This window comes from Phalacrocorax aristotelis, chromosome 4 (assembly GCF_949628215.1).
Source record: "Phalacrocorax aristotelis chromosome 4, bGulAri2.1, whole genome shotgun sequence".
In the NCBI taxonomy this organism is placed as follows: domain Eukaryota; kingdom Metazoa; phylum Chordata; class Aves; order Suliformes; family Phalacrocoracidae; genus Phalacrocorax; species Phalacrocorax aristotelis.
The window spans coordinates 54,664,464-54,690,296 of record NC_134279.1 but is presented as its reverse complement, the minus strand read 5'-3'; the positions used below and the strand labels follow the sequence as shown (position 1 = coordinate 54,690,296).

General features: G+C 36.4%; 1 protein-coding gene across 31 annotated transcripts in view; it reads left to right on the top strand.

The window, feature by feature from the left end:
* Positions 1-25,833, top strand: part of DCUN1D4 (defective in cullin neddylation 1 domain containing 4) — a 201,164-nt gene extending 175,331 nt beyond the window's left edge. For 9 of the 31 annotated variants that reach the window (XM_075091540.1, XM_075091534.1, XM_075091531.1 and 6 more), the window contains 7 exons: positions 15,296-15,387; positions 17,549-17,619; positions 19,253-19,344; positions 20,236-20,344; positions 24,242-24,346; positions 24,807-24,909; positions 25,020-25,833. In XM_075091540.1, the coding sequence (XP_074947641.1) occupies positions 15,297-15,387; positions 17,549-17,619; positions 19,253-19,344; positions 20,236-20,344; positions 24,242-24,346; positions 24,807-24,909; positions 25,020-25,075 (627 nt within the window). In that variant the 5' untranslated portion in view covers position 15,296 and the 3' untranslated portion in view covers positions 25,076-25,833. Of the gene's footprint in view, positions 1-1,939; positions 2,109-4,136; positions 4,167-5,445; positions 5,561-15,295; positions 15,388-17,548; positions 17,620-19,252; positions 19,345-20,235; positions 20,345-24,241; positions 24,347-24,806; positions 24,910-25,019 lie in introns of all 31 variants that reach the window. The other 22 variants (XM_075091514.1, XM_075091515.1, XM_075091522.1 and 19 more) reach the window with 5 other exon arrangements.

Below are 25,833 nucleotides of genomic sequence, written 5' to 3'. Positions count from 1 at the left end.
GAGAACTGAAAGTAGAGGTTGATACTGGCAGGCTCTTCATCTTCAAATTTCATTCCAGTATTTCTTAGCTTCTGCCCTGTTTTCTGTCTCCTTGTATAAAAAGATGAAGCCCCAATGTTTGCATAACTTCCAGGCAAATTCAGTAGAAATGTGTGCTTGGTTTTCCTCATAAGAGGACAAATATACATGCAAGGAGCTATTTTAGCCATTGTGAATATAGTGCAATGAAGTCTCCCATGTAATTTTCTAGGGGACTTGACACTTCTGAAACATCTTACTGGAGACCCTTATGTAAATCTAAAAAGAATTACTTTTGCAACTTGTTTGATTTTGATGTACCTAAATTTTAGGAACTTCTCTTTTCTAGTATTACTGACTGCATAGTAAGAAGAGTCAAGACCCATCAGTTTTGTTACACAATTTATAGAACTGCATAGATGTTGTGAATTTGAGGTTCTATGTCCAGAACTCATTTGACAGTCATGTTAATAACTTTGTCGCAAAATAATATTTTTTTTTGTTATGTACTCTGAATCTTCTGGAGCAAGCCTTATCCTTGAAGATTACTATTCGTTTTCTGTCACAACGATCCTGGTTAATGTTATTACATTGTGGGCCCTGGTTTTGGGATGACTTAATAAATACATACCTAAATTCTGTTGAGATTTCTAAAAGCTATTTAAAAATCCTGAGTATTTCATTTTAGGTTAGTATTTATAATGAGCTTTTAATGCATATTACATTTATTTCAAAACAGTTGTTTCTGAGCTAACAGTAAATGTACTGGACATCTAAATTGCTTAGAGAAGATATAATTTGCTTAAAGTATTAGCCAGATTTCTTTTTTTGGAACCAGATCTTAAATATCTAAGAGCTAAAGGGTGTTAGTTTCAAAATTTCTTCAGTGATTTGGGAGCTAAGATGGATCGCACTTCCAAATTCCAGTCACCTATAATGATTACAGTCTCATAAAATGTGTTAGCATTCAGCATGCATATATATCTAAAAAATAAGGTAGGCTGTAAATGTGTCATGGGCCTTTGCCTTTTCAGCTGTTTGTATGCATTAACTTGGAAAACCCTCTCTCTAGAATTTGAAATAATAGTTGGTTTTATGTCATAACTGCAAATCTAGCAACTTCTTAAAAGCGTGAAGTCATGATTTGGTTATTAAATTGTGACTTATTTATCTATCCAGACTAAAATGTCTTTAAACGTAGAAGTACATGTCTTGTTGTCACCTGGCTTGTTTAAAAGAATGAGGTGTAATGTCTTCAACAAAAACAAGGCTTTATTGCTGTTCTTGAAGCTTGGGGGGGGGGGGGGGGGAAATTACTTTTGCCTCTGTTTTTTGTTGCTTTAGAGAAGAAAACCCTCTTGAGTCCAAAGGAATTTTGTAGTGTGGAATTCAAGATAGAGAAGATTATTTTTTCTTTTACAACATTGCAAGTTGTTTGAAGTTTTGATGAGTGTCTTAGTTTTCTCATCTTGTATCTGAAAAATTATGATTGTTAACTGTGCTTGTGGTGGTCTTGTCGCATCATTAAGTGAGCAGCTATCTTTCCAATTGCTTCAGCATTCACAGTTTCTAATTATTTTTCCTTTGAAACGTCCCTCTACTTAAGCATCAGAAGAGCAGGATTGTTCACAGGCATTATCTAGAGAGAAGGTGAAAATTACATGTCTGTAGGTCACTTCTGTAGGGACACAGCTTGTAGAATTCTTATTTATTGACCTCTTGTTTTTTCTTTTTTGTTTGTTCTGGTTTTGTTGCTATTCTAGGAATGTCCCTCCCTTGTGGTGATTATCTTGCATATTGTTTTAATTTTCTTAGGGTGAGCTTTAGCTCTTGAGTTGATATTTTCCTTTGGTAGCTTTGTCTCCTGCAAATTTGGAAGTACTGCATAGAACGTTTGGCAAACAACATTTATACTCGGCAGGCTTTTGGCTGATGGTGGCCTATTCAGCAGCCATTTGGAGGCTCTACCTTGCAAATGCTAGCTTCAAGTGTCAAAAAAACAGTGAGAACTAGGAAGGTTCTGCCAATCTTGAGTTGAGACCCAGGAGTAAGAAACTTTGAAGATAATCACATCAGAGAAGCTGCGCTCGGTAAGTAAAGTTCCTGTCAAACTTTGCATGAAATCAGAGGGAGCTGCATGTTCATTTGCAGATGATCAGACCTTTGAACAGTGAAATTAGTTATGAAAGGGTAGACCTAGAAAATACATTTAGAATTAGAGCTCTGTATGGAAAAGGGTAATATTGATGCTACTTAGTGAGCTATACTGTAAAATAAGAAATTGCAAGAATTTAAACAAAAAAGCCCAAACTCTGATAGTTTTTAGCTTTAGATGGAAATAAAAGAAATATTCTGCTGGTTTAACTTTCACAGTATGTTACACAGAAATTAAAACTGCCCTTCAAATTCAGTGTACTGATTCTAATAACAAAAGGAAATACTTTCAAAGTAACGTTCTTGTACTGTGTTTTTAGTAGTTTAGAGATCATTCAACAGTTAAAACATCAAAGACTTGGTCCAAACCTCAGTTATTAAGATGTTAAATCTCTGAAAGCATGTACAAATGTGTTTGTCCACCTGGTGTCTGTGTTGTGTGTGTGTGTTTGTGCGTGAAGGGGGTGTACATGTGCATTTAACAGCCACTTACAATTTCCGAGCTATCTGTTTTCTTCCCTTTTCTGTCAGTTTGAGAACTGCAACTAGATACATTCAAACCAAGAAAGGGTACCAGTTTTTCATATGAGTCACTGGAGAAATTGGGTTCTGGTGAATTCTGTGCTCAGTTTAAGCCTTTAAAACAAGTTCAGCCATCTTCCTAAAAATGTCCAATCATTGGACAAGACTTCAAGGAAGACTACAAGGAAAAGAATTCAAGCAGGAATTCTTGGGTTAAATTCTTTGGTTTGTATGGGGTTGCAGATCTGACAAAATTATTTTCTTGTCTATAACTTCTATTTTTACTTTTTAAAATTTATTTTCGTCTTTTGCTCTGCTTCTTTTTTCACAAAGGCCTTCCCAGTCAAATAACCAGTAAACTGGAGAAACCCTGGGGGAGGGGTGGAGTTGGCGAGTTTTCTTGCATTTTATCAGCATCCAATGCCTGTGGCCATCATGAAGAGATTTTTTTTTTTTAAATAGAAAGGCATTTAAAAATAATCAAGTTTCTCTCAAAGGAATGAGGTAGCTACAGGTTGTACTCAAGTACATACATTTTTTCTAAAAACAGGTGTTCATTAGCACACATTTTCATTTATTAAGTTTAGTGTGTTGTCTGAGTCTGCTGGCTGTCTCTAGCCATCTGTTAAGTTCTGCTGTCATCTTAAGTGTTTTTAGTTTATGTAGATTTAAAAAAATACTGGCAGAGTCTTTAGAAACTTGATATCAAGAGCCATAAAACATCGCATTTTCAATAACTTATGGGAATACAATTTTGCAATATAATTAATTTGCAAATATTATCAGATGGAACAAATGACATTCAGCAGGTCAGGTTCCTCAGTTTCTTTAATCTGCGTAGTAAAATGCATCGGGTGTACTATGAGTTTTTGATGGTGTCTGCCTTGCCTGTTTCAAATATATCTGATATTGGTGAGAAGAAGGTAAATATTATTGTTGATTTCCTTTTGTAAGGTATTCTAGACAGTGCTTCTAGAAGTATATTATTCTGACACAGCCATTATGATTTTTTCATGTGATAGTAGTTTATGGAGTATAATGCTTGGAAGTTTCCTTTTTTTAAATAACTAGTTAGATTATAATTTGAATTTACATACTGTACTGGGAGGATGCTGGGAGTGGGGGAGCTTCAGGAAAAAAAGAGAATATATAGGAAGACTTTTTGAATTGGAAAGAGTATTTCTTGAACTAGAGAGACTAATTTTCTTAATAGAAATTAATAGAAAGGTAAGAGTAAAGAAGGCACACTACATTGAAAAGCTTTTTTAGTTTAAACCAAATTAGTTCATCTTGATGTAAAGACTGGTTTGAACATCTTGACTAATACTAGAAAAATCCGTACTTTCATATGCATAATAGTTTCAGTGCATGTTTAAAATAAAGTACATGTAGCAAAGCCTGTGAGGCTGTAAGGTTCCTTACATGTGTTTCTCCTATAACAGGAGAGAGGCTTTCAAAGATACGAAGAATAGGTAAGCAAAAGATTGCCGTTAGTATTTGTTGGGAGTTGGGCCTCTGATTTCAGTCTGCTCCTTTGGTGTCAAAAAGTAGTCAAAGTTTTATTTCTTGTTTCTGTGCTGTGATTTAAAATCAAAGATTTTGTGGGCATCTTAATAAAACATAGCTAAACTTGGATGCTGTTGAAGCTAAGTGAAGGTAGCTTAGGCATGCTGGAGTTCTTCATATTTTCTTGCAAGTTTCTTTGGCATCGCTTTGTGTCTGGATTTTTATACCTCACCTCTCTCTTCCTTTCCATTAAAAAATCTCTGTGTAACAGTTGGAGCTTTGATAGCTCTTTGAGCTGCTCTTACACACATCTTTCTCAGGTGTCCATGAGGTCTTCAGTATATGAAAGTAGGACAAATTTTTGCCTGGAGTGTTAGCCTACTGTTTTCATGAGACAGTAAAGGCAATTTAACAACTTGCTGTGGTCAAAAGGGCTGGTCCTGTGCTCTTTCTTGTGCTAATGTACAGAAAGTTGTTATTCTTTTTTGCTTGGGTTAATTATCTGCAGGTTTGATGAGCTGGATTGGCACACTGAAGAGTCACCAGAGACATAGGAGTACATAGCTGAGAGAAGGGAAGGGAAAGACTTCTACTTGATCGGCATCAGTGTCTTGAATTGGCTGCTTCCTACTTGGCGACCTTTATTCTTTGAGAACTATCCAGTCCAAATGATACAGCCAGCTGCTTACTTTTCTGCCCCCCCCTCCACCCCCGACAACAAATTAAAAAACAAACAAAACCTTTCCTACCCCTTGCTCTCTGTATCACAAAAAAAAAATTGAGGCTTAAAAATAAAAAGGTTCTGTTTTCTAGAGGTAGGTGCTTTAGTTTGAGTCACGTCTGTATTTCAGAAAGTAATGAAAAACTCTTAGAGGTTCTGATTTGAAAAAATAACTAAAAATAAGGATGCCTTTTTGAGGATTTAAATACTTCTTCAGGATATTCTCAGTTCTTACGTGCTTCTCTCTACTTAGACTGAAGTAGTACTAGCACTACTGTACATTTCGGTATAGTACTTTTGGCCTTAACTGAAATCTGGTCATAGAACACGTAAAAGTGTTCTACATAGAACATGTAAAAGTGAGATGGATTTTGCTCTTGAAAGGAGACCATTTCTTTTGTAATTTTTAACTCCAATGACTTCCTCCCCTCCCTTCCCTTTGTAATATGCCTATTAGTGGACACAGTTTAACTGGTCTGCAACAGTTTCATTTCTTCTACTGGTGTTTTTAATTCCCTCTGTAGGAAGTCTCCGGTCTTGCAGTTCATCAGACTGCTTTAGTAAAGTGATGCCTCCAAGGAAAAAGAGGAGACCTGCAGCAGGAGATGATTTATCTGCTAAGAAAAGTAGACATGATGGGTATGTCATCTTACCATGAGCTAAGACTGATGGAATATCTAAAGTTGAATAGCTGATATGATCGTGTTTTTAAATACTAACGGAAATGGTATTCAAATTTGCTTGGTTTCTCAATGTGGAACCATAGCCTGTGATTGAACTGTGGGATACTGATAATCACATCTAGGTTTAGTTTGCATCTCACCCTTTTCTAGTCATACAAGAAGGTTGTAGGGAGCTTCTCCTTGCGCTAGTTTGCCAGTTGTAAAAATAAACGTACTTGTTTGTTCAAAAACAACTTCTAAGAGACACGATAATATCTTCCTATATACATGCATAAGATCTGGATGGGGCATTCTCAATCTACAGCCCGTCAGAAAAGTGAATTAGTTGTAGCTCCCACAGCTCTTATTTGAAGTCCTGCTAGTCTGTCCCTGTAATGTTGTGATTTGATGCTGGTCATGTAAGGGGAAGGTGGCAATTGCCCAGGCAAGGTGATAGCCAGTGGTGGAGTGGTGATCGAGGTGGTGCTGCTCAGCTTCCTCTGGGCAACAGAAGCACAAATGGGTTATAAACGCGTGCATGAGCGGCGTATTCTTTTGGCATAGGTGTTGCATAGCTGAGGCTTCTGCAAGTGTTGGATTTTCAGTATGTCTGTGTTTAGTCAGCCTCAGTGATTCAGAAACCATTGAATGTGCTCCTTGTGTGGAAGACATTTTAGTGCTATTTACCTGCACTAGAGTCAGAACTTGTGGGAGTACAGGACTGTACACTCCTGCATAATAGGTGCAGGACTGTCCTGACGTCAAAATGTGACTTATACAGCCAGAAAGTTTGGTTGCCGCTGCATCAGTCAGTAGAATTTGAGCTCTATTACATTCATGTATTACCAGTGACTCAGAAAACCCATGCTTCAGTAACAGGTATCCTCAGGAAGGTAGAAAGATGCATTTCTTTTCTAAGTGTTAGCCTGAAATCAGGCTGGATGCTTTCTTGTTTATTCTCTAGCATGAGTAAGAAAAATACTGTTAACCAGATTAAGCCTCTGGTTATGCCTCTATAACTCCATTGTGCTTAAAAGGGTTGCACAGCTGTAGCTGCACTGGAATTTATTAAATGATCTGTTGATGTAGAAGAAGAAAGAGACTTCAACTCTCCCTTTCATTGCTTTGCATACATAATACTAGCAAGAACAGAACAGCAGTACATGTTCTTAATATTTTTTTTGTTGCTTCTCAGAAATAAAAAAATGTAAAAGCTAAATAGTTGATACAGGACATTACAGCTTACTCGGAGATCTGCATACAATATAGAAGTGAAATGAGGACAGAATGTTTCTAGAATCTAAGCAGAGGTGTTAATGAAATTTAACTCTACCTTGGTTTGCCAAGACACTGATGGTAAAACAAAACAATCCAAACCCCCTAGAAGTAAGGTTGTCTGTAAGTAAGAGATACTGATTTGTGTAATTCAGGTAAGAAAATTATGAGAAACTGATATTTTACTCTATCAGTAGTGTGTGTATATATATAAAATAATTTTTAAGAGCTTTTTGAAAGCATAACTTGAAGGAGTTTTTTTTTTTATCTGCCTTTCAGTTTCTAACTAATGGATCTAGTCTTCATTCTACTGCCATGTAAGGCTTTATTAAAAAGAAGACCTCAGCGTGCTTTTAGAAGTGGAGGTGAAACCAGATCTGCCCGTCATGGGCCACAGCAGAATATCCTTCTCTGATGTGGTTCCAATTTTTTTCTTACTACTTAACTTCTGAAGGTTTTGGGGCTTTCTATGCTTCCCAGTGTATAAGTTTCTTTTGGTTTGGTCTTCAAGAAAACAGTTTTAATTCAGCATGACTGGCAATATGAAATAATTTGCTGAACATTCACCTCAGTCTTGGAGCTCTGTTTTCTTTCAAGGAGGGATTTCTTCAAATTTGGCTTATGCCCCTGTAACCTTCTGTGAACAAGTTAGACAAAAGAGCAAGCTGTCTCTCAGTTCCATGCTTGTTTGTCAGGCAGAGCGAATGCCTGTCATTTTTGGTCTTTAGAGGTCAAACATCTCAGTTTGTCAAGCAGAAATGAATCTGAAATCAGGAACCTCTACAGCAGTGTGCTGTAGCAGACCTTGTTATTTGCAAATAAGCCATTTCCTCTTAGGTTGTATGCAGAGAATGCTCCGTACAATAAAAACAGTATGGATAGTGCAATGCCAGCTTATAGAATAAGGGGCTTCTAGCCCCAGTTCTTTACCATTGCTTCTGTTTTCAAGGCAGACTTCCTAGAAGCTGCATACTAGTAACTCAGGATAAGCCTTCAAGGGACATTAGCCTGTGTGGATTTTATATTAAGCAAAAAAGGTACTCAGTGTTAGTTTTTGAATGTCTACTTTCAGTGAAAAGATATGATGTGTGTTCTCCAGAAGAGACTGTATTTCCTAACAGAGATGATTTGTCCATTTCAAATGCTTATGAAATGATGTAAGTTTTGTATGTTTCTCAGTTACAGTGGCAAACTCACAGGGGCAACATTAACAAATAAATTCAGTAATTGTGAATCTCCTGTTTGCTTTCAGTGTGAAAACGTTAGGTAGTAGTCTGAAGATTATCAAAGGAGTGCCACTGTTAGCAGTGTTATCGCAGCTGAGACCAAATGTTGATGATTCCTCCCAGTTTGTCTGTACAAAGGAAATTTATTTTTTTTTAATCCTTACATGGATAGTTTTGTTGGGTGATATTTTCAGTCTTCACTATTCATGGTATGTTCCTATATCTTCAGTTATTAAAGTAATATTTTTGTGATATGTATTCTTTCCAGAAAGTTTATTTCAGCAGGGCTCTGTGCTGAAAGACAAGATGATTTCTAAAGGCTCTTAAACTCATAAACTTAAACACATCTGATACCGTGGAGCCTGTAAGAGCCTTCACCCTCAGTTCCAGGCTGTTAGGAATACTGCCTCATCGTGGAAGGATTAGTGGAATAATGACACTGGCTATTGAGAAAAACATTTATAGGAACAAATCTAGTTGTTAGTGAAGTTATTTGGAAATGCTGGTTTTGTGCATAGACTGATTATGGAAAACAAATATTCCAAACATGTTCTTTAGCATCCCACCCTTATAACAGTTTGAATTCTGTTAATTGATGTTCACAACGTCACCCTGAATCATAAATGCAGTGTTTCAGTGGGAGGGAATTTTTATACCAGATGATGCATGAGAAGAACTCAGTGTATTCATTTCTGTATCACAGTAAGATTTAAGCTGTCTTGAAGAATAGCTATTGGAAGTAAACAGTTTAGCACACACTCACCAGAACGTAATGACTTGGAGGCTTAGTTTGTATTTTCTTCTCAGTATCACAGTCTTGACTATTGTACTTACAACTCTGTCAGTGTAGGGTTTTCTCAAACTGGAGTTAAAACAACATTTTCTGTACACTGCTTTTCCATCACTGTGTTAAGGGTCTTAGGAAAGGTAAAGCAAGTTCCATGTAACGATACTTGCTAGGTAAGGATATAGTCCTCCCTGTGTAATTATCTAATGCTGTGTACCTATTACACAAGCTCTAGCCAAATATTGGCTTTTTCCTTAGGGAAGAATGAGCTGTATAATGTAATGTCTTATCTTCTTTCTGATTGTTTCTTTTAAAAAATAATTCTACTCATTATTCCAGAATCATGCTGAGGGCAAAAATGTTACAGTAATGGATATTTGGACCTTAGAAGGATGAAAACTAGGAATATTATCTGCTTCCCTGAAAGTTATGTTTTCAGGCAATTAGATCTAGACTCTCATTTATCCTGGATGTGTGTATGGACCACATACAGGCCTATTAACATGAAAAATAAATTTTCTTTATTGAGTAATAAGCTTCACACTCTAGTGGAAAAAATCTAAGTTTTGAAAACACAGTCAACACACTTATTAACATGGGAAAGTGAAATGGGAGAGTACTAACCTTGGAAGTTTTCAAAACATGTAGTGTTAAGAGTTGTTTTGTTCTGTTGTCATTTATTAACTGGCTTGGTCCTGCCCCATGCAGACAGCCCGTATCACCAACTGTCATAGACATCTAGACCTTTAGTCCTTGAAGCAGAGATTTTCAAGTATGCACAAGCATAGTTTTCCCTGTTTCTACACCTTTTCAGTGAACTCCACTTAATCATTCTGAAGAAACTTAAACGGGACATGTGACTATCAGCATGTATGCTGTTACACATAAGTTCAAAACATTAATTTAAAAGTTTAGAGATTATTTAAGTCTTTAAATAGAGAGATAAGACCCGTTCATTCATAAAACTTACTAGTCAAGTAAATTTGTGCTGAGGGTTGCTTTAGACAGTCTTTGTCATGCCTTGAAAATTATAAAACATCTCCCTCTTCCTTATTTCTACTACAGTATTAATGAAACTATTCCTAAAATCATAATTGTGAATGAACAGGTAAGGCTTTATAAAAAGACATTCACTGTGCTGCACTAATGGGAAATTCTCAGCCAAAATTTTAAATTAATTAAGTAGAATTAATGGAGGTAGTAGGGGGCATCTTCTTCAATCAAAAGCTTGCCTCTTTCCAAACATAAAAATCTGAAAGTAATCAGTTACTCAGTTTGAAGCTCTAACAAAATAAGGTAAAGTTTTTGAATGAATTCTGGTTGTATAGAAAAAAAGCTACTGTTGGTAAATTGCTTTGCTTTCATTCAGTAAACCTTGACCATCTGAAATGAGCAGGCTGTAAATCTTCATGAGGGTTTAACTTTTGACTTACCATAATAAACTGTACCTTTTTCCTTTTTTTTCCTCCCCCCCCCCCCCCCCCCCCGAGCTGTAACCAGCTTCCACAAAATCAAGAGAATGTTTTGTGTGACCTAAACTCCAAACTGATCTCAGTTTGAATATTCTGGAACACACAGCCCAGGGTTGCTGCTGTGGTAGGTGGAGCTCTAACAAATTCCAGTGCAGTTGAAGCATGCTCAGAAGCAGGATTAGACACTGAACTTTGAAGATTGCAGTAGATTGAAGAGAATTACTGTGACCTTGTTCTTTTTGCTGGCAGCAATCATGTACTCTTACAATGACTTGCCTAGTCACCCCATAATAGCTGGAGGGAATTTTCGTGCTATTCCTTTCCCACCAAATAGGTTATCAACAAAAAAAAAACAATCTGGAAAAAAATATGGATGATCGTGTATTTAAAGAAATCTGAAAGGGCTAGACACTCAGGGTTTTTTAGTTAGCTTGTTTACATCTACCTATAGCACTTCCAATTATAAACTAAATTGTCTCATCTTTATTGCAGGGATATTGCAATTCCCTAGCTCATAAGAATATTTCAAACATAAGTTTAAAAATGGATGTTATGAGTCAGCTATTAGGTCATGATGGAGGTGCAAGCATTTCTGAGAAAATAACTTCATTTAAATATGGTTAAGTAGTTGATATCACTTTCACAAAATTTGGACAAGTTAATCTCATGTTGCTTTTCCCCTGCCCTGTCCCACATTCTTTCCTCTCTGTAGTTGGTAAAATGGCTGTTAGAAAGAGATAATAAAAAAGAAAAAGCTAAATGCTCTTTAAGAGGATATTGGTTATAATAGAAACATTTTATTGAAGTCTGCTGTCACTGTCCTTACAGTGTCATGCTAAACTAATAAAAACTGTTGTTTTTTATGTGAAGATCTTTCTGAGTCATTGTACCTTCATGTGTATCTCATCTGAGAGACAAATCTATACTCTTTGCCCACAGGTAGGTTGGTGTTTTGTTTTGGGGTTGGTTGGGTTTTTTTTTTTCCCCTTGCTGTTCCTGATGGGCAGCATGTCAGGGTTTGGAAACAGAAGGGTAATTCTAAACACAAAGGCTCATAGTTCGCTGTTGTCCAGTAGTGATAGGTACAGCAGACACTCTGGGAAAAAGTTCTGCACACACCTTTCTAACTGATGATGGAGAAAACACCCTTTAGCAATCCTGTTCCAGTGTCAGCATCCTCTGACAGTGGTATGAATTCTGGTACCAAAATACCAGGTATTGGTACTTCGGTACCATTGGCCCTTCCTCTGTGGAAGGTGTCTGGGGCGTTTTTACTTCCCCCTGTTTTTATTTTTCCCTCCTCCAGACTCTGAGCAGTGTGTTTTTTCACTTCTGGTGTGTGACTGAAACTCTGCAGGTTCTTCTACAGACCATCAATGCATAAGCAAATTACCAAGCTGTAACATGGTCAGCATAATGGTTGTGCATCTATGTGAAGGTACTGGTGCTGGTCATCTTCAGGAAGCTGTGAGCAATTGAGGACTTGCTGTTTGAAACTCGGATGTTTGGTGCTCCCAGAGTATTCAGATATCTACCCTGCACACTCTGGCAGTTTGTATTTGTCTGCGTAGAAAGAGGCATTGTCCTTAGCACAAAGACAAGGCACTTCTCTGTACCTACTGCAAGATGATATGCCAGAGACATGAGAAATATTCTAAGATACAAACCAGATGCCAGATGTCTCTGGCAGTTTGTGTTTTTCTCTCTGCACATCTGGTTCTTGAGACAATCAAGTCTGTATTAGTGATAGTTCAGAGAACACAGTTTTTGGAATTGCCTTTACCCTGTGCTGCCAGATTGGGGTTGCTCTGATAATCAAACTGAGTTGTCTCAGGTACTTGTCTACTTACTTGCTTCTATCTCCCTGCTCATCTTGCTTCATCAAGTACTTCAGGGATTAGGAGTCTCTTGCTAATAGAACTAGCTGGTTTGGCTAGACTGGGGATAGAAATTCATTTGGTGTTTGGAGTAAGCAGGGAGAGAACAGGCTTCATCTTTATACTTGAGTCATCACTAACACCAGGTCTGTGTTGGTATCACTTGTTTGTTTCTATTCCATTTCAAGTGATGCTTATCTTGTAGAATATGTGATCTGCTATTAGTTCCTTTAGGTAGAGAGAAAGGCATCTGAGATTCATCTAGCCATTTTTGTTGCATGGTTTTATACTTCTGGCTGTGCATAGTCCGTTTTCATTATAAATGTGTATGGTGTTACCTGCACTTTTAATGAATGTCTGGCTAATTAGTTTGTAGCAGAGACTGAGATAGCTCAAGATTATATCTTTCTGTTTTTGTTTTATGAATTTGTGAAGTAATTTCTCTTACTGGCGTGGGTTGGAAGATCTGTAATCAGTTCTGGTTTCTCAAAAATCAAACTCCAGCGGTCAGATACTGAGCTTTTTGAACAATGATAATTTTGAGGCCAGAGCATTTTGCTTGGAGTTATTTGGCCATGTGTTGGGCACATGGGATTGCTAATAAATATTGTTGTTTCCTGCAGTTCCTAAACAATGACCTTAGCCTTAAGCACAGCAAATGACTTTCAGTGCCTTATCAGTCCTGTGAAAACTTGCTATGTGTAGGTGCAGTGACTGTATAAAAAGGGCTGTTTTTTTCTTTTCTCGTTCACTATTCCTCTTACACATGCTGCTGTCATTGGTGTCTTGGTTCAGGCTACAGTATTTAGCTCTGCCACCTGTAGATGCAGGAATACTTTTCCTGAAATACCTGGATGACCTAGAGTTCTGTCAATAAATCTGTTTCTTGAGGGTTTCTTCTGAAATCCACTGTTCACATACTGGCAGCAAATGTGTTGATGAATTATGTGAACAAGCAGGTTATCATCCCTTCATAAGAAAAAACATTTGAGTCTTGCAATGAATGTCTGTCTTTGGGAACGACATTAGGTTTACATGTCCTAGGTCCCAGTAGTGCTCTTACAGATTTCTTGAATAAATAGAATAGAATAAAGATGTAGCTCCTGCTACAGTCAATTTTCAACTTGGCATTCCAGTTGCTGTTTGTCACGTTTGTTTGCTCAAAAAAGGGGATACTGAATAATTAGACTTTTGCCAAAGTGGCAGAATGCCTCCTTTCTTTGTCTCAAGACATATTTTTGATTACTCTGAGTTGAGAATAGCCTGAAAAATATCGATAGGTCTTTCATAATCACAGTTAATTCTGTAAGTATGAGAATGTTCAGTTATCAGACCTGTTTTTTTTTTTTTAAAAAAAAGATGAAATTGTTCCAACTCTGACTTACACCTTCTGCTTAGTTGTTTACTTACTGGGCAGTGCTGTCAGCCTGTTCCTTTGCAACTGCAGTAAAGCTTATACAAAGTAATTAATTCAAATAGAAAAAAGTGTTTTCAAAATGAAAATGAAAAAAAAAAACCCTACAAATTGTGGGTATATGAAATTATGTGTTTCTGAGACATGTATGGCTGACATTTTTCTGCATTGTGTTTCAGTACAATGTTAATTTTTCTTTCCATCTTGAAATTTCTTAAGATCCTAATTTGTGTTTGTCTTCCAATTAGCAATTTATCGTTTTGTTCTGACAAGTATTACTTTTCTAATGGTTAGTTGCTTTAAAGGAACTATGACAGTAAATGTGAAATAGTTCTTTGAATTGCCGTCACAATGATCTGTGTGCCATTAACTTCTAGCTACAGTTCCTCATAGCTGATAGCCAAGCTAGGTGGAGGACGGTGGGATTAGTGCTCATAAGAGCTAAGCTCATAAGTATAGACACATTTTACATGTCTTTCTAGAAGGACAAAATGGTGATGGAGAAGAAATCAACTCCAAATTAATTTCAAGTTGTTTTGGAATTCCTCTTGAACCAATTAGCCACTTTGTTGTCCTCCCCCAGCAGGGTCTGACACTGTAGAAGGAAGGGCTGCATGCTTGGAACTCTTACAGAGCCGTTCTTGGCTACCTCCCTTAGTCTAAGCCATTTATTGCTTGACTCTTCTCAGCCTTATGAGCCCAAGCTACTGCAGAGTGGTGGAAATGGATCAGAGGATGCATATGCAGCAGTGAATGACTACTTGGACTGCTGTCTCTAACAGGCACAAATGATACTGTCTCGGTTTCAGAAAAGTCTAAACAGGGTGGAGTAACTCATCAATGTCTGCTATGCCTTCCATGCTTTAGGTGTTTCAGATACTAAATTCAGGAGACTGGTACTTCAGTGTTGTTTCCTGAATGTAGTTAATATTCCTTATGCTTCTTGTTGAAGGAGAGCATTACCTTGGCAGTCATCTCTGCAGGGAAAGGGAGCCATGGATCTAGCTTTTCAGATAACTGTTTACCCCATGATGAATGAGGTTCCTTGAGTTCTTGCCAGTGAGGACCTGTTACCTGTTCTCTGTGGGTGTTTTGTGTTATCAACTTGCTGCCTTTTAGAATAATGTAAGTGTGGGTCATGTATTCTGGCCTTTATGCCTTTGATAGGATTTTTTTTGAGGAGGCAAAAGAGCACGTGCAGTTCTTCTTAGTTAATAAGTCAAAGTACACGAAGTTAAGTGTGTGCCTACAGGTAGGACCTGTGTTGACTGTGACATGGAATTGCCCTGGGTTTAAACCCACAGCCGAGTTGCAGCACATCAGTTGATTGTGGCAACTAATGGTGTGCACAAGTCTTACCTGAATTTACACAATGCAGTTTGGGGTTGAATTTGAATGAGTCTGTATTTATTGTAAGGAAAGTTCCTGTGTGCGGGTAACAATTACGAATTGGTTGAAATGTGACAGACTGAGCAAACGCTGTTTAGGTTCAGTGGTTCTCACCCTGTTAAGCAGTGTCCCAAATGACTGGATTTGAGAACAGAATGTTGGGTAAACTGGTTCATGAAAGGAAAAAAGTTGCTGCTTAACAGTGGCTGTTGACTAAAAGATTGCTTTTGAAAAATTGACGTATTAATTACTTGTTTCTCCTTTTTTTAAAGTATGTATAGAAAATATGAATCGACTAGAATAAAAGCAGAGGAAGAAGTCTTTTCAAGTAAGAGATGCTTAGAGTGGTTCTATGAATATGCAGGTAAGGGTGAAATGCAAATTTCCTCCTAATAACAATTTGATTTACATTGGAATATAAAAATTGCATTAACTGAGCTTTTCCAAGCCTGAATATAGAGGCTTTTTTATAAAAATCTTGAATCTTTTCTTATGTTCTGTGTAGTGTGAAGTTGAAATGTTCAGGGGTGTGTCTTTAAAAATAAAAAGGTGGGGGATATAGTAACAATAGTTTTGTACCTACTGAATCTGGTGTTTATGGTTTCAAGCAAAGAAGTGGATAAATTCAAGTATCCCATACTAGCCTTGTCTTTATATTGTTTTCCATCACAAGGTATAGGGAAGGTAGGCTGAATTATTTATTCTTGCCCCTGGGTATAAGAACTTTCTTCAGGTGTACTTCTAGGTTTGTTAATTATGATCTGCAGTCACAAAAGGATGATCCTTTAACAGTGAAGCTGGTTGTTGTATTCATTTTTTACACATGGTTTTCTGAAGGGGAGAACTTGAAATGTGGGGAAAGATGATGTCATGACTGTAAAGACCAAAAGGAAAATAAATAGATGATTGACAAAGAAAATAAGGTCATCTTGCAGTTTTCTGATGCTGTCTTTGATAACGTTGCTCACAGCTTGTTCCGTTTTGTCTACTTCTTATGCATAATAAAGAGTGACTTAATTCGATGTAAGAAAGCATTTTTTCCTTCTATTAAAAATACATAAACTAAATTAAATAATTTGAGATCTCACTTGTCTGTGGCAGTCTGTGAGAGGAGATTCAGACAAATTCAAGCCAAATCTAACCTGTCAGATTCTCTGTCTTTCTGACCAGCTTGATTTACTTTTTTACTCCAGAAACAGGGATAACTCATTTTTGTCAAGACTTTCATGGAAAGAAGGGATGAAAGGAAGGCTGTGTATGAAAGACCTTTTGGGTTGCCATTAGATGCATATACCAAGATAAAACAGAGAAAAGTGGAGTATGATTCTGTTTACAGTATTGAGTAACATTCTAAAAAATGAATTTGCAGAGAATAATCTGTGTTCTTGCCTCATAAGTCATCTTTATATATGCAGATAGTTGACACTGCGTTTGTTTTTTATCCCCTAGTGAGTCTTTACATTACAGAATGAGTCTTTTTAGAGACTCTTGTGTACACTCAGAACTGTGAGAGGATGTCATGAGAAGATGGGAAAAGATATAATTAAACCTTGTTATTTCTAGAATAGTAGGCCACCTAATAATAAAACGTAGATTGATCTTGCCTTTATAAAACCTTTTTTCTTGCATGTAATCTTTACGTTGGATGAAAGTAGGCATTTCAGTCCTTTTAAATGCGAGTGAAATAGTTCTAACAAAATAGTCCAAAATACTTAGTGTCCTTTAGAAAAATAGAATTGCACAGTACCATTCTTAATGCCTATATAATTTTTTTCAATAGAGTATTGTAGAAGTTACAAATATCTTGATTTAACAGCATGTTTTAATAGTAGTGCATTTTAATAGCATCTGTATTTTGAATCTTTTTCCTTTTAAGCCAGCAAAGAAATAGCTGTAATTCATGTCTTCCTTCCCCCTGCTGTTACTAAAATTTACATAATGTGTGGCCGTGGTATAACAATATGAATAAACAGGTGCACGAGATTTTTATTTTAGGCTTCTTTTTGTAGAACACATTATATAAAGATAGTATATGAGACCATAAGGAATGAGTTTCTGGGAATGATAACGCCTTGTATCCTGTAGAGCTGTGCATCACATTTTGATGTGGTGTGATCATATGGTAACAGTAGAGACTCAAGCCAAGAAATTAGTTTCACTGACCACTGTCCACTCATTTAACCGTGGTAATATTACATGGATGTTCTTCTAGTCTTAAGTGCATTCTTAAAGATCTTATTAATTTACTCTTCCAAGATTATCTCAATAAATGGATAGAATAAAGGATACTGTCAGAAATGAAAGTTGGTTTACAGTTTTTCTGTCTCTGCTTCCAAAGGTGAGATAAAGGTTTAAGTGTATCCAAGTCTGATAGTAAGTGTGGAAATACTTATTGCATGTCAAAACAAACAAACCAACCAACCACATAGAAGTTCAGGTTGTACTGCGTGATTGCGTTTCTCTTGTGCTGTAAAGGTCAGATTGTCTCAATTTTTAGTGATAAGTAAAATGCATTTTGTTTGCAGGCACTGATGACATTGTAGGGCCAGAAGGTATGGAGAAATTTTGTGAAGACATTGGAGTTGAACCAGAAAATGTAAGTTCAAAGCCCCTTCAAAAGATGCCTAACTGTTAGGATGTACATGAGCCAGTCTTAGATCTCGTATTTTTCCATTAAGAATGAAAAAATTCATGTAAGTTTTTTTTTTTAAAAAAAGAAATATAAACCAGGGAGGTTTATATACACATTTGGAAACAACTTGCCTTTATTTTAAACCCCAAATTGTCAATCAGTAAAAACTAAATTTGTGTTTGCTGCCACCCCTTCTCTTCCACTTTCTGCCCCCCCCACCCCCCAAAAGAAAGACATTTTTAAAAAAGAATACAAAAAAAAAAAAAGCTGATGGTTGTCTTTTCTGAAACAGTGAGACGATGCTGGAGATTTAATGTAGCAACTACAAAACTACAAAGTAATGTTCTCTTTGGGTTTTCTAGGAGAGAAGGGGATTTCAAATATTGTAAGCAATATTAGCACTCCCATTATGCCATTTCAAAACACAAATAAGGAATATATATAATGATATATATATGTTTTATATGTATGTATATATAGAAGTAAAGGAAATTTTAAAAGGAATAGTTGTGCCTTTTACAGGTTTTCTCCTATTGGCTAACTTTTGCTCTTTAAATGTATATGCAAGTCCCATCATCTTCAGGATTCATAAAGCATCAGCTCTAAGTAAAATGAGAATTGTGGTTTTGAAAGATTTACTGGAAATATAAGATACATTTTGCTAATTTTTTAGTTTATTAGTATAATAAACCCTTGAGATTTTTGCAGACATCTGAATATAGAAGTAGGTATTCTGATTTCATATTAAAAACTATACAGAGCTGCACTAACATTAGCTGGGTTGCAAATTTAAGTGACTCGATAATTTTTTTTCTTCTGGTCTGCAGGGTTAGTTGTCCTGCAGGTTTACCATGTATATATTAAAAATTGGTTTCTTAAAGTTCCTGAATAAGATAGTAATCTCATGGTATCACTTTATCTACATTCTTTATCACCTCAGTCTTCTGTGTGAGAAGTGAAAAGGACTCTGTTTCGTTTTGGGCAAAACTGAAGTATTTATGTATCAGCTCTATTTTGATGTGTGTTCATGTTAGTTCATCTAGCTTGACTTAACATCTACTTGAATTATACTGCATGTTCAGACCTGCAAAATTAGGTAGGCTGACAGTATCCTGGGGTAGTTGGGTTCAGGTGGGATCATTATTAGTGTTAGATTAATTGGATTTCACAGAGCTCAGGGATTGCAACTGATGTTCATCTAGATGAGTTTAACAAATGTCAGATATACCTTGTCATCAAATTGGAACTTAAATTTTGTAGTTGTTTTGGGAAACCTTTTCTGTAGCTTTTGCACCAACATATCTTCCTTATTGTGCTGCTCACTAGTTGGCTGTGCATGCTCCCTTGAAGTAAGGTGGCTACTGGTAACTTGGGTGGATGTTCACTCTGTATCTTTGCACCGTTACCTTCTCTTTGTTTGGATTATGTACAGGTTTGTCACTTCCAGGTTTTTTAACTTTTAAAATAGTGTAGCAAAGGTCTGAACATCCCATTTATGAGTAAAGCATTTGTAGCCTACAAAACTAGTTATTAGAAAAATGTGTGGATATTTTTATTAATTCTTTTCAGTCTTTGTATTTTTTTCTCTTTAAAACAGGTAGTTATGCTTGTGCTAGCGTGGAAGTTGGATGCACAAAACATGGGCTACTTTACATTGCAAGAATGGTTAAAAGGAATGACATCACTACAGTAAGTGCTTCGAAAAAGCTCTTAAGTTTGTTATGGTAAACCAAGTTCTTTAGAAAAAACACATTGATGTTTGGACTCACAACACCTAAAGCAGAGCGCTCTACTGTGGAGTAGAAGCCATACATTTTTGGTCCTATTTATAGTGATACGACCACTTAGAGACAACTTGAAACCTGACAGCTGCATGTTTAAATACAGTTGGATTAAAATGTCTGCAGTCTCAAGAAAACAGAAATGTCAAGAGGTTTGACATTGTTCTGTCCCGAGGACATCTATCTTTGTCACTGGATTGGACCTATCTATTAGATATTGGTATGTTGCTAGAGCATGTGTAGTTTGAAATGCTAAATAATACAAACCCTTTCTGTGACTCTGCATTGTCATGTTCTTTTTAAGAGTTGCCTTCTCCAGTTGAGAGCTTCTCTTCATGGCATATTTAGCATAAATGTAGCTGAATAATCACAGGTTTCATAGAGAGTTGGAGAAAGAACTGTGTTTTTGATTTACCTTCCAGAACAGAATCAGTAAAACTGTAGGAAGTTCTACAGTTTCAGCAAAACTATAGAAGTATTGTTTCACTGCTGTGGTTTGCTGGTTGTTTGCCATGTGTAGACAAGCTCTTAGTTTAATCTTTTGGAGAGAGCATTTTACATAAAACCAAACAAATTTGTATCAGCGTACCAGTGTAAGACTTTGCTATTTTATCTAAATCCATTTCACACTGTGGGTTTAATCAAGGTGTTTTATGCAGATAAACTCATAAACATGCCTTTGTACAGAGTGATGTATTTTGAACAGATTGATGGGGATAAGTGTTAGATATTCTTTTCTGAAACATCAGACATCTGTAGAAGAATGCAGACTCTAAATTCACTTTGTGCTTTCTTATAGATGTGATACTACAGAAAAATTGAGAAATTCTCTGGATTACTTGAGATCTTTATTAAATGAGCCTACCAATTTTAAACTTATTTATAGATACGCATTTGACTTTGCACGGGTAAGTACTGTAAAAGACCAGCATCTGAAATGAAACCTTTACTTTCATAAGTAATAATTGAAAGACTGCATACTTCTAAGTATGTTTCCCTTAAGATACCACTCAAGATTGCTTCTAACTAATGGAACTAATTGTGTTCCGTTGTGCAAAATGCCAGAAGTGGAAAAGAAAATTATATAGGATGCTTGGTGTTCAGTGGTTTAATGTTTTGACATGTTTTGCTACCTATCTGCTTCAAACTATTTTGTGATTTCAAGGAAGTAATTTGGGCCCTATTCTGTTGCATATTGGAGCTTTGCCACTTACTTCCACTGGCTTTATAATTACCCTGGTTTTTCTTCTTACTGTTGGAATTTTGTGAGCATAAACGTATTTAAAGCAGGAAGGCACTTTAGACATTTCTGCATATGGTAAAAGTAACCAACATGATAAAAGCTGGATATGACAAGATATAAATACTGGTTCAGAAGACTGTTGGAAGGTCATTAATATTGTTCTCAGTATTTACTAAACAATATCCCGATATCAGTCTTACTACTATAAAGTATGTATTGATAAAATTGTACCTGTATTGGAACCCATAATATGCATAAGACTATTCCTACTTAAAAGGAGCACTAAAAGAACTTTAATTTCTGAATTAACACTTTGGCACGGAATTTGGACATTCATCTTGCTAACATGATGGCATATACAGAAGATTTAACATAAAAATGATTCCAGGCAAAACTGAAGCTCAGATTTCAGTGCAGGAGGACCAAAAGCACCAAGAAAATTTGCAGCCAAAAAGTAACATGACAAAAATAGTAAGAAGAAATTGAACTTACGGCAATTCTGATAGTCTGTCAAAAATAACTCAGGTTTGTGGTACATCAGTGCCTTCTGCACATCAGCACGCAGAGATTCATGGTAGTTCGCTTTTAACCAAGGAAACCTACAGGTAAATATGACAGAATGCATGGTATTAGTATGAGGGTAAAAAAGCTGCGTCAACATCTTAATTCCTCCTTTGCTGTGTGAAGACTTATTCTGGCAGTTTTGCTCAATGTAAAATGCAAAGGCTAGAAATTACTAATATTGCCAAAGCAGTTCAAGATACTGATGAAATGTTTGAATAGATTAAAAAAAATGTTTTACTAGTAGTAAATCTGCGCCAGCCAATGGCCTGTCAGAAGTGCAGAAACTTAAAAAGAGGATAATGGGTGGAGTTTTTTCAAGAGGTACCAAATTGATGTGACAAACAGTGGTCTTGAAAAAGAATTTAAACATTGAGACACAGATGCTCTGACATCATTTGTGACAAAAAGACCCCAGATTGTAGAACTGTAAGTCAAAGGCATATCAACAGGAGAATTGTCAAAACAATATTAGATTAATAGAACTATTGAAATTCTAATACTGTAGAGCCAGGGGAAGTCTATAGGCGAATGGCATCCAGTAAGAATAGAAATGAATGCTGGCAAAGGCTGATATATTTATCTAGATGCAGCAGATTAATTATTCTGATAAATATTATATACAGATTCAAGTGATTGACTTTAAAAAGCTGATGGGAGAAGTGTCGTTTTTGATTCAGAAGACTGCATAATTTCCATCCTGAGAGTAATCCTTTCAGATTTGCCAAGTGCTCCTTGGCAAAGAACACTTGCCTAAACCTCTGAAGTTTTGGGAGAGAATTTTTGAAAGTGTCTGTTGTGATTTGGTATTTAGAATTAGTTTGTCAATAAAAATAAGTATCATCAAGGTTTTATGTGGCATGCACCATTTAAGTCAGCATGGATTTGAGGAAATAATTTAAAACACCATACGCTGGTATTAAACATAAATACGTTTCTTGCTCCCTGTTTGCCGTTGTCATTGGTAAGTTTGAGAACATACAGATGTATGTATTTCATGGCTTAAATAGGCCTTTTTTCAGAAATATTGGGGGGGTGGGCGGGGGGATCTTAGAAAGACTGTCTGTCATCAATGTAAGACAAATACTGAAATTTATCAGAGTTTGTCAGTATATTCTTTCCACTGTGTCCAAGAAAGAGAATGTAAGTATCTGGAATGTATGTTAAGAATTAAATTGGAGCATCTGTCATGGCAGATGTGCCACTAGGCAGTTGGAGGTGGGTAGAAAGGGCCTATCTGAACAGTAGCTGGAGAGGGAGAAGGTAGAAACTTAACAATGTAAGGTATGTGAAAACAGCGTGGCCAAAGTAAAGGCAACAGAGGCTGATTTCGTTAACGCTTGAGTGTGTGGGAAGAATTTGGAGTGTAAAACAGTATGGAAAATTAAATGTATTCTCACAGCAGTATGATTTCTGCTTAAAGGTGTTTGTGACAGAGGTATAAACGGGCTTCAGAAAGAGGAGTAGTTTTTAGAACTATTTGATGTTGGAAATAAGTGAAAGAATTGTATCATATTAATACCAAAAAGCCTTTGCAGGTTTGTTTTTCAGCTTTATTACTAATTGAAAAGCTTTGTTCATCCCGGAATTTACTTTGTTCCTCTAGATCAGATTGAGTGAAGTCCCTCTTGGATTCAGTGACCAGAATGTTTTCAGTGTTGCTGGCCTCCCCACTTTCCTTCCAGAACAAATATACATTAAATTTTGTCTACACAATTTTAGAATTCAGCTGTATTTTGTATCAAGTGGGTTTCAAGAAGAGAGGGTAACGTGGCTAAGGCATTCAGTTGTTGGCTGAGAACTGGGATCTCGCTCTACCATATCCTTTCTGTGTGATAGAAGACAATTCAGTTATGTTTTGAGTTTATTTTTTTAATAAAGATGTGTATTCTGTAATACGTACAACTGCACTTGTACAGGTGAGGCATAGGGCTTATTTCCCTTTGTCTTGGGTAGCTGTCTTGCACTGTTCTGTTAGGCACTCCCTGTATCCTGGATATCCCTATATCCCTGGTTTTTCTTAATTTAGACTTTGCAGTCTGCAATCATGAGTACATATAGAGAGATGAAGTTCCACAGTAGCTGCTGTGAAACTTTATTTTTTGTGATTTCATTAATTTCTGAATTTGTAGCTTAAAGCTATAACCAAGGTATAAAAGGGTGGGGTTTTAAGTCCCATCTCTCACCAAAATCTGTTTAATTTCAAGACAAGAAATGTAGGTGGATAAACTACTTAAAATAAAACTGAATCTCACGTGTACATATTACTTTTGAGATGAGCTGAAGTTGTGTTATCGAATATCTTAACTTTCCCACTGATCAGTTGTAATGAATCTGCTGCATACAGATGATGCTTCGCTTCTTTAGCAGAAACAAAAAGAATTACCCCCTAAGCCTTAATACGCTACTGCTATGTTCACCTAAAACTGAGACAGTTCTGAGAGGGGTCTCCATGTGCTAGTGTATTATGTTTCCTCTGCTCATTTTATAATTAATTTAATCTGAATTTTATGTAATCAGTAGAATAACAGAACAAAGAACTTCTTTGGCTCGCTCTTGCATAGTCAGTGTTACTTGATAGCTACTTAACTATCTACTGGCAGTTTATGTAGTTGTAATAATACCGCAGGAAATACATGCAGCGACACTATTTTAAGAGGTGTATGGCTGTGCAGACACATACGTGTAAACATGGGTACGAGTCTAATGGCCATTGCTTTCTAGAAAGGTCTGAAGTCACAAACAGGAGTGTAATCCCTCATCTGCAATAGTGGTGAGAGTTTTTTGGGAAAGTCTGTAGAAAGCAGCATCTCTGTATAGCAAGCCATTAGCTACAAGGAAGGAAATTGTACTAGGAAGCTGTGTTTTATTAAAAACCACTGTTAGATACTGCTAATTATTATTCATTTGTTAACATATTTTGTGTATGGGTGAGCTGTAGAAGAGGCAGTGAGGGAAGTGAAAAATCCTGAAATCATGCTCTTTTTTCCTTTTTATGCAGGAAAAGGACCAGCGCAGCCTAGATATCAATACTGCCAAGTGTATGTTGGGCCTTCTTTTGGGAAAAACATGGTCCCTTTTTCCAGTATTCCACCAGTTTCTAGAGGTATGAAATTTGAAACCGAATTATGTTTTTTTATCTGTCTTCTGTGGTTAGTTTAACTAGAGGTACAATGAACACCTAAGAATTTTTTGTTCTGATTTAGAATATACTAGCCCCCACAGCAGCACTTGGAACTGGTTATCTTTCCTTTCTTCCTTTTCCCCAAATCCCTGTGCTGTTAAGGTTTATTTAATGCAGAACAAAGTATAGAATGTCTTTGATTTGCTTTTGGACTTTCCTTTTATTGCTGCATGTTTGTCCACTAAAAGGTGTCTTAATCAGAAACATGAATTATTCAACAAGAGTTTGACTAGTTAGTGGTTTCTTTTAATCCTGTTTAGTTTTAGATGGCATACTGATTAAAATAATAATTCATCACAGGGCTTAAATGTTCTGTAAGAAAATCTGAATTTGAGGGAGTTGCAAGTATATTTTAGTAACTTCTTTTTCTTGCCTTAAGCAGCAATCAAAATACAAAGTTATCAATAAGGACCAATGGTGTAACGTTCTTGAATTCAGCAGAACAATTAACCTTGACCTCAGTAACTATGATGAAGATGGAGCCTGTAAGTACTACCATATGTTGGTGTTTCAAAAGAATTTATTTCTCTGAGCTTAATCATTCAGTGTCCTTTTACAAAATTTTGTAAAATACAGTTATTTGATCTCTCTACAGGGCCAGTGTTGTTGGATGAGTTTGTGGAGTGGTATAAAGGAAAACAGATGACATAGGAGTTTTAACTATGCACAGCCACTCAAGAGTCACTGTTACCACAGTTATGTCAACCATTAGCCATAAACTGCTATTTGTATCAAAGTGCATGCTGCTTTTCTTGCACTGCATCCCTTTTGCAGGGAACTTTTGATGTTTGCTATTTAACAAGCTAGCTATGCTTGCTGTGTAGCATTGTTCTCTTTGAAGGCTGCTTTGCATTTTGTATTTACACTACGAATTGGTGAATTTGCCAGCGTCTTCACTGTGATTATGTGTATATTGCTGTCTAAATTTTGTATATGTGTATAAAAAAAAAAGCTTCACCTAGGGATTATTTCCGCAGAAATGTATTGTAAAAATAATTTTGTGGCATATTCCTAGTCCTCACTTACATGTTTGTTTGAAAATATAGTTATTTTGTTTTTCTTTTGGTCTCAAATGTAGCATTTCAGAAAATGAAATTAACAGACCGCTTGGAGGTAGTTATGTGAAGAACTATTCAATTTTCATGTTACTATTTGAGATGCCAATTTCGGAGAAGACATGCTGTGACTTTCTTCATCGGATTTCGCCAAACCTGACCTATTGCTTAATAGGAATGAAACATTGGTGTCTTAAACTATATATACACCCATATAAATATTGAAACACTGTAATAGTTGTACATGCCACAGATGATTTCCATTTGAAGAAAAAAGTACTGAGTTTTTAATGTTAAAACTGCAGTAGTCGTTACAGGTACAAATGAACAAATTAAAGTACCTTCTAAAAATGG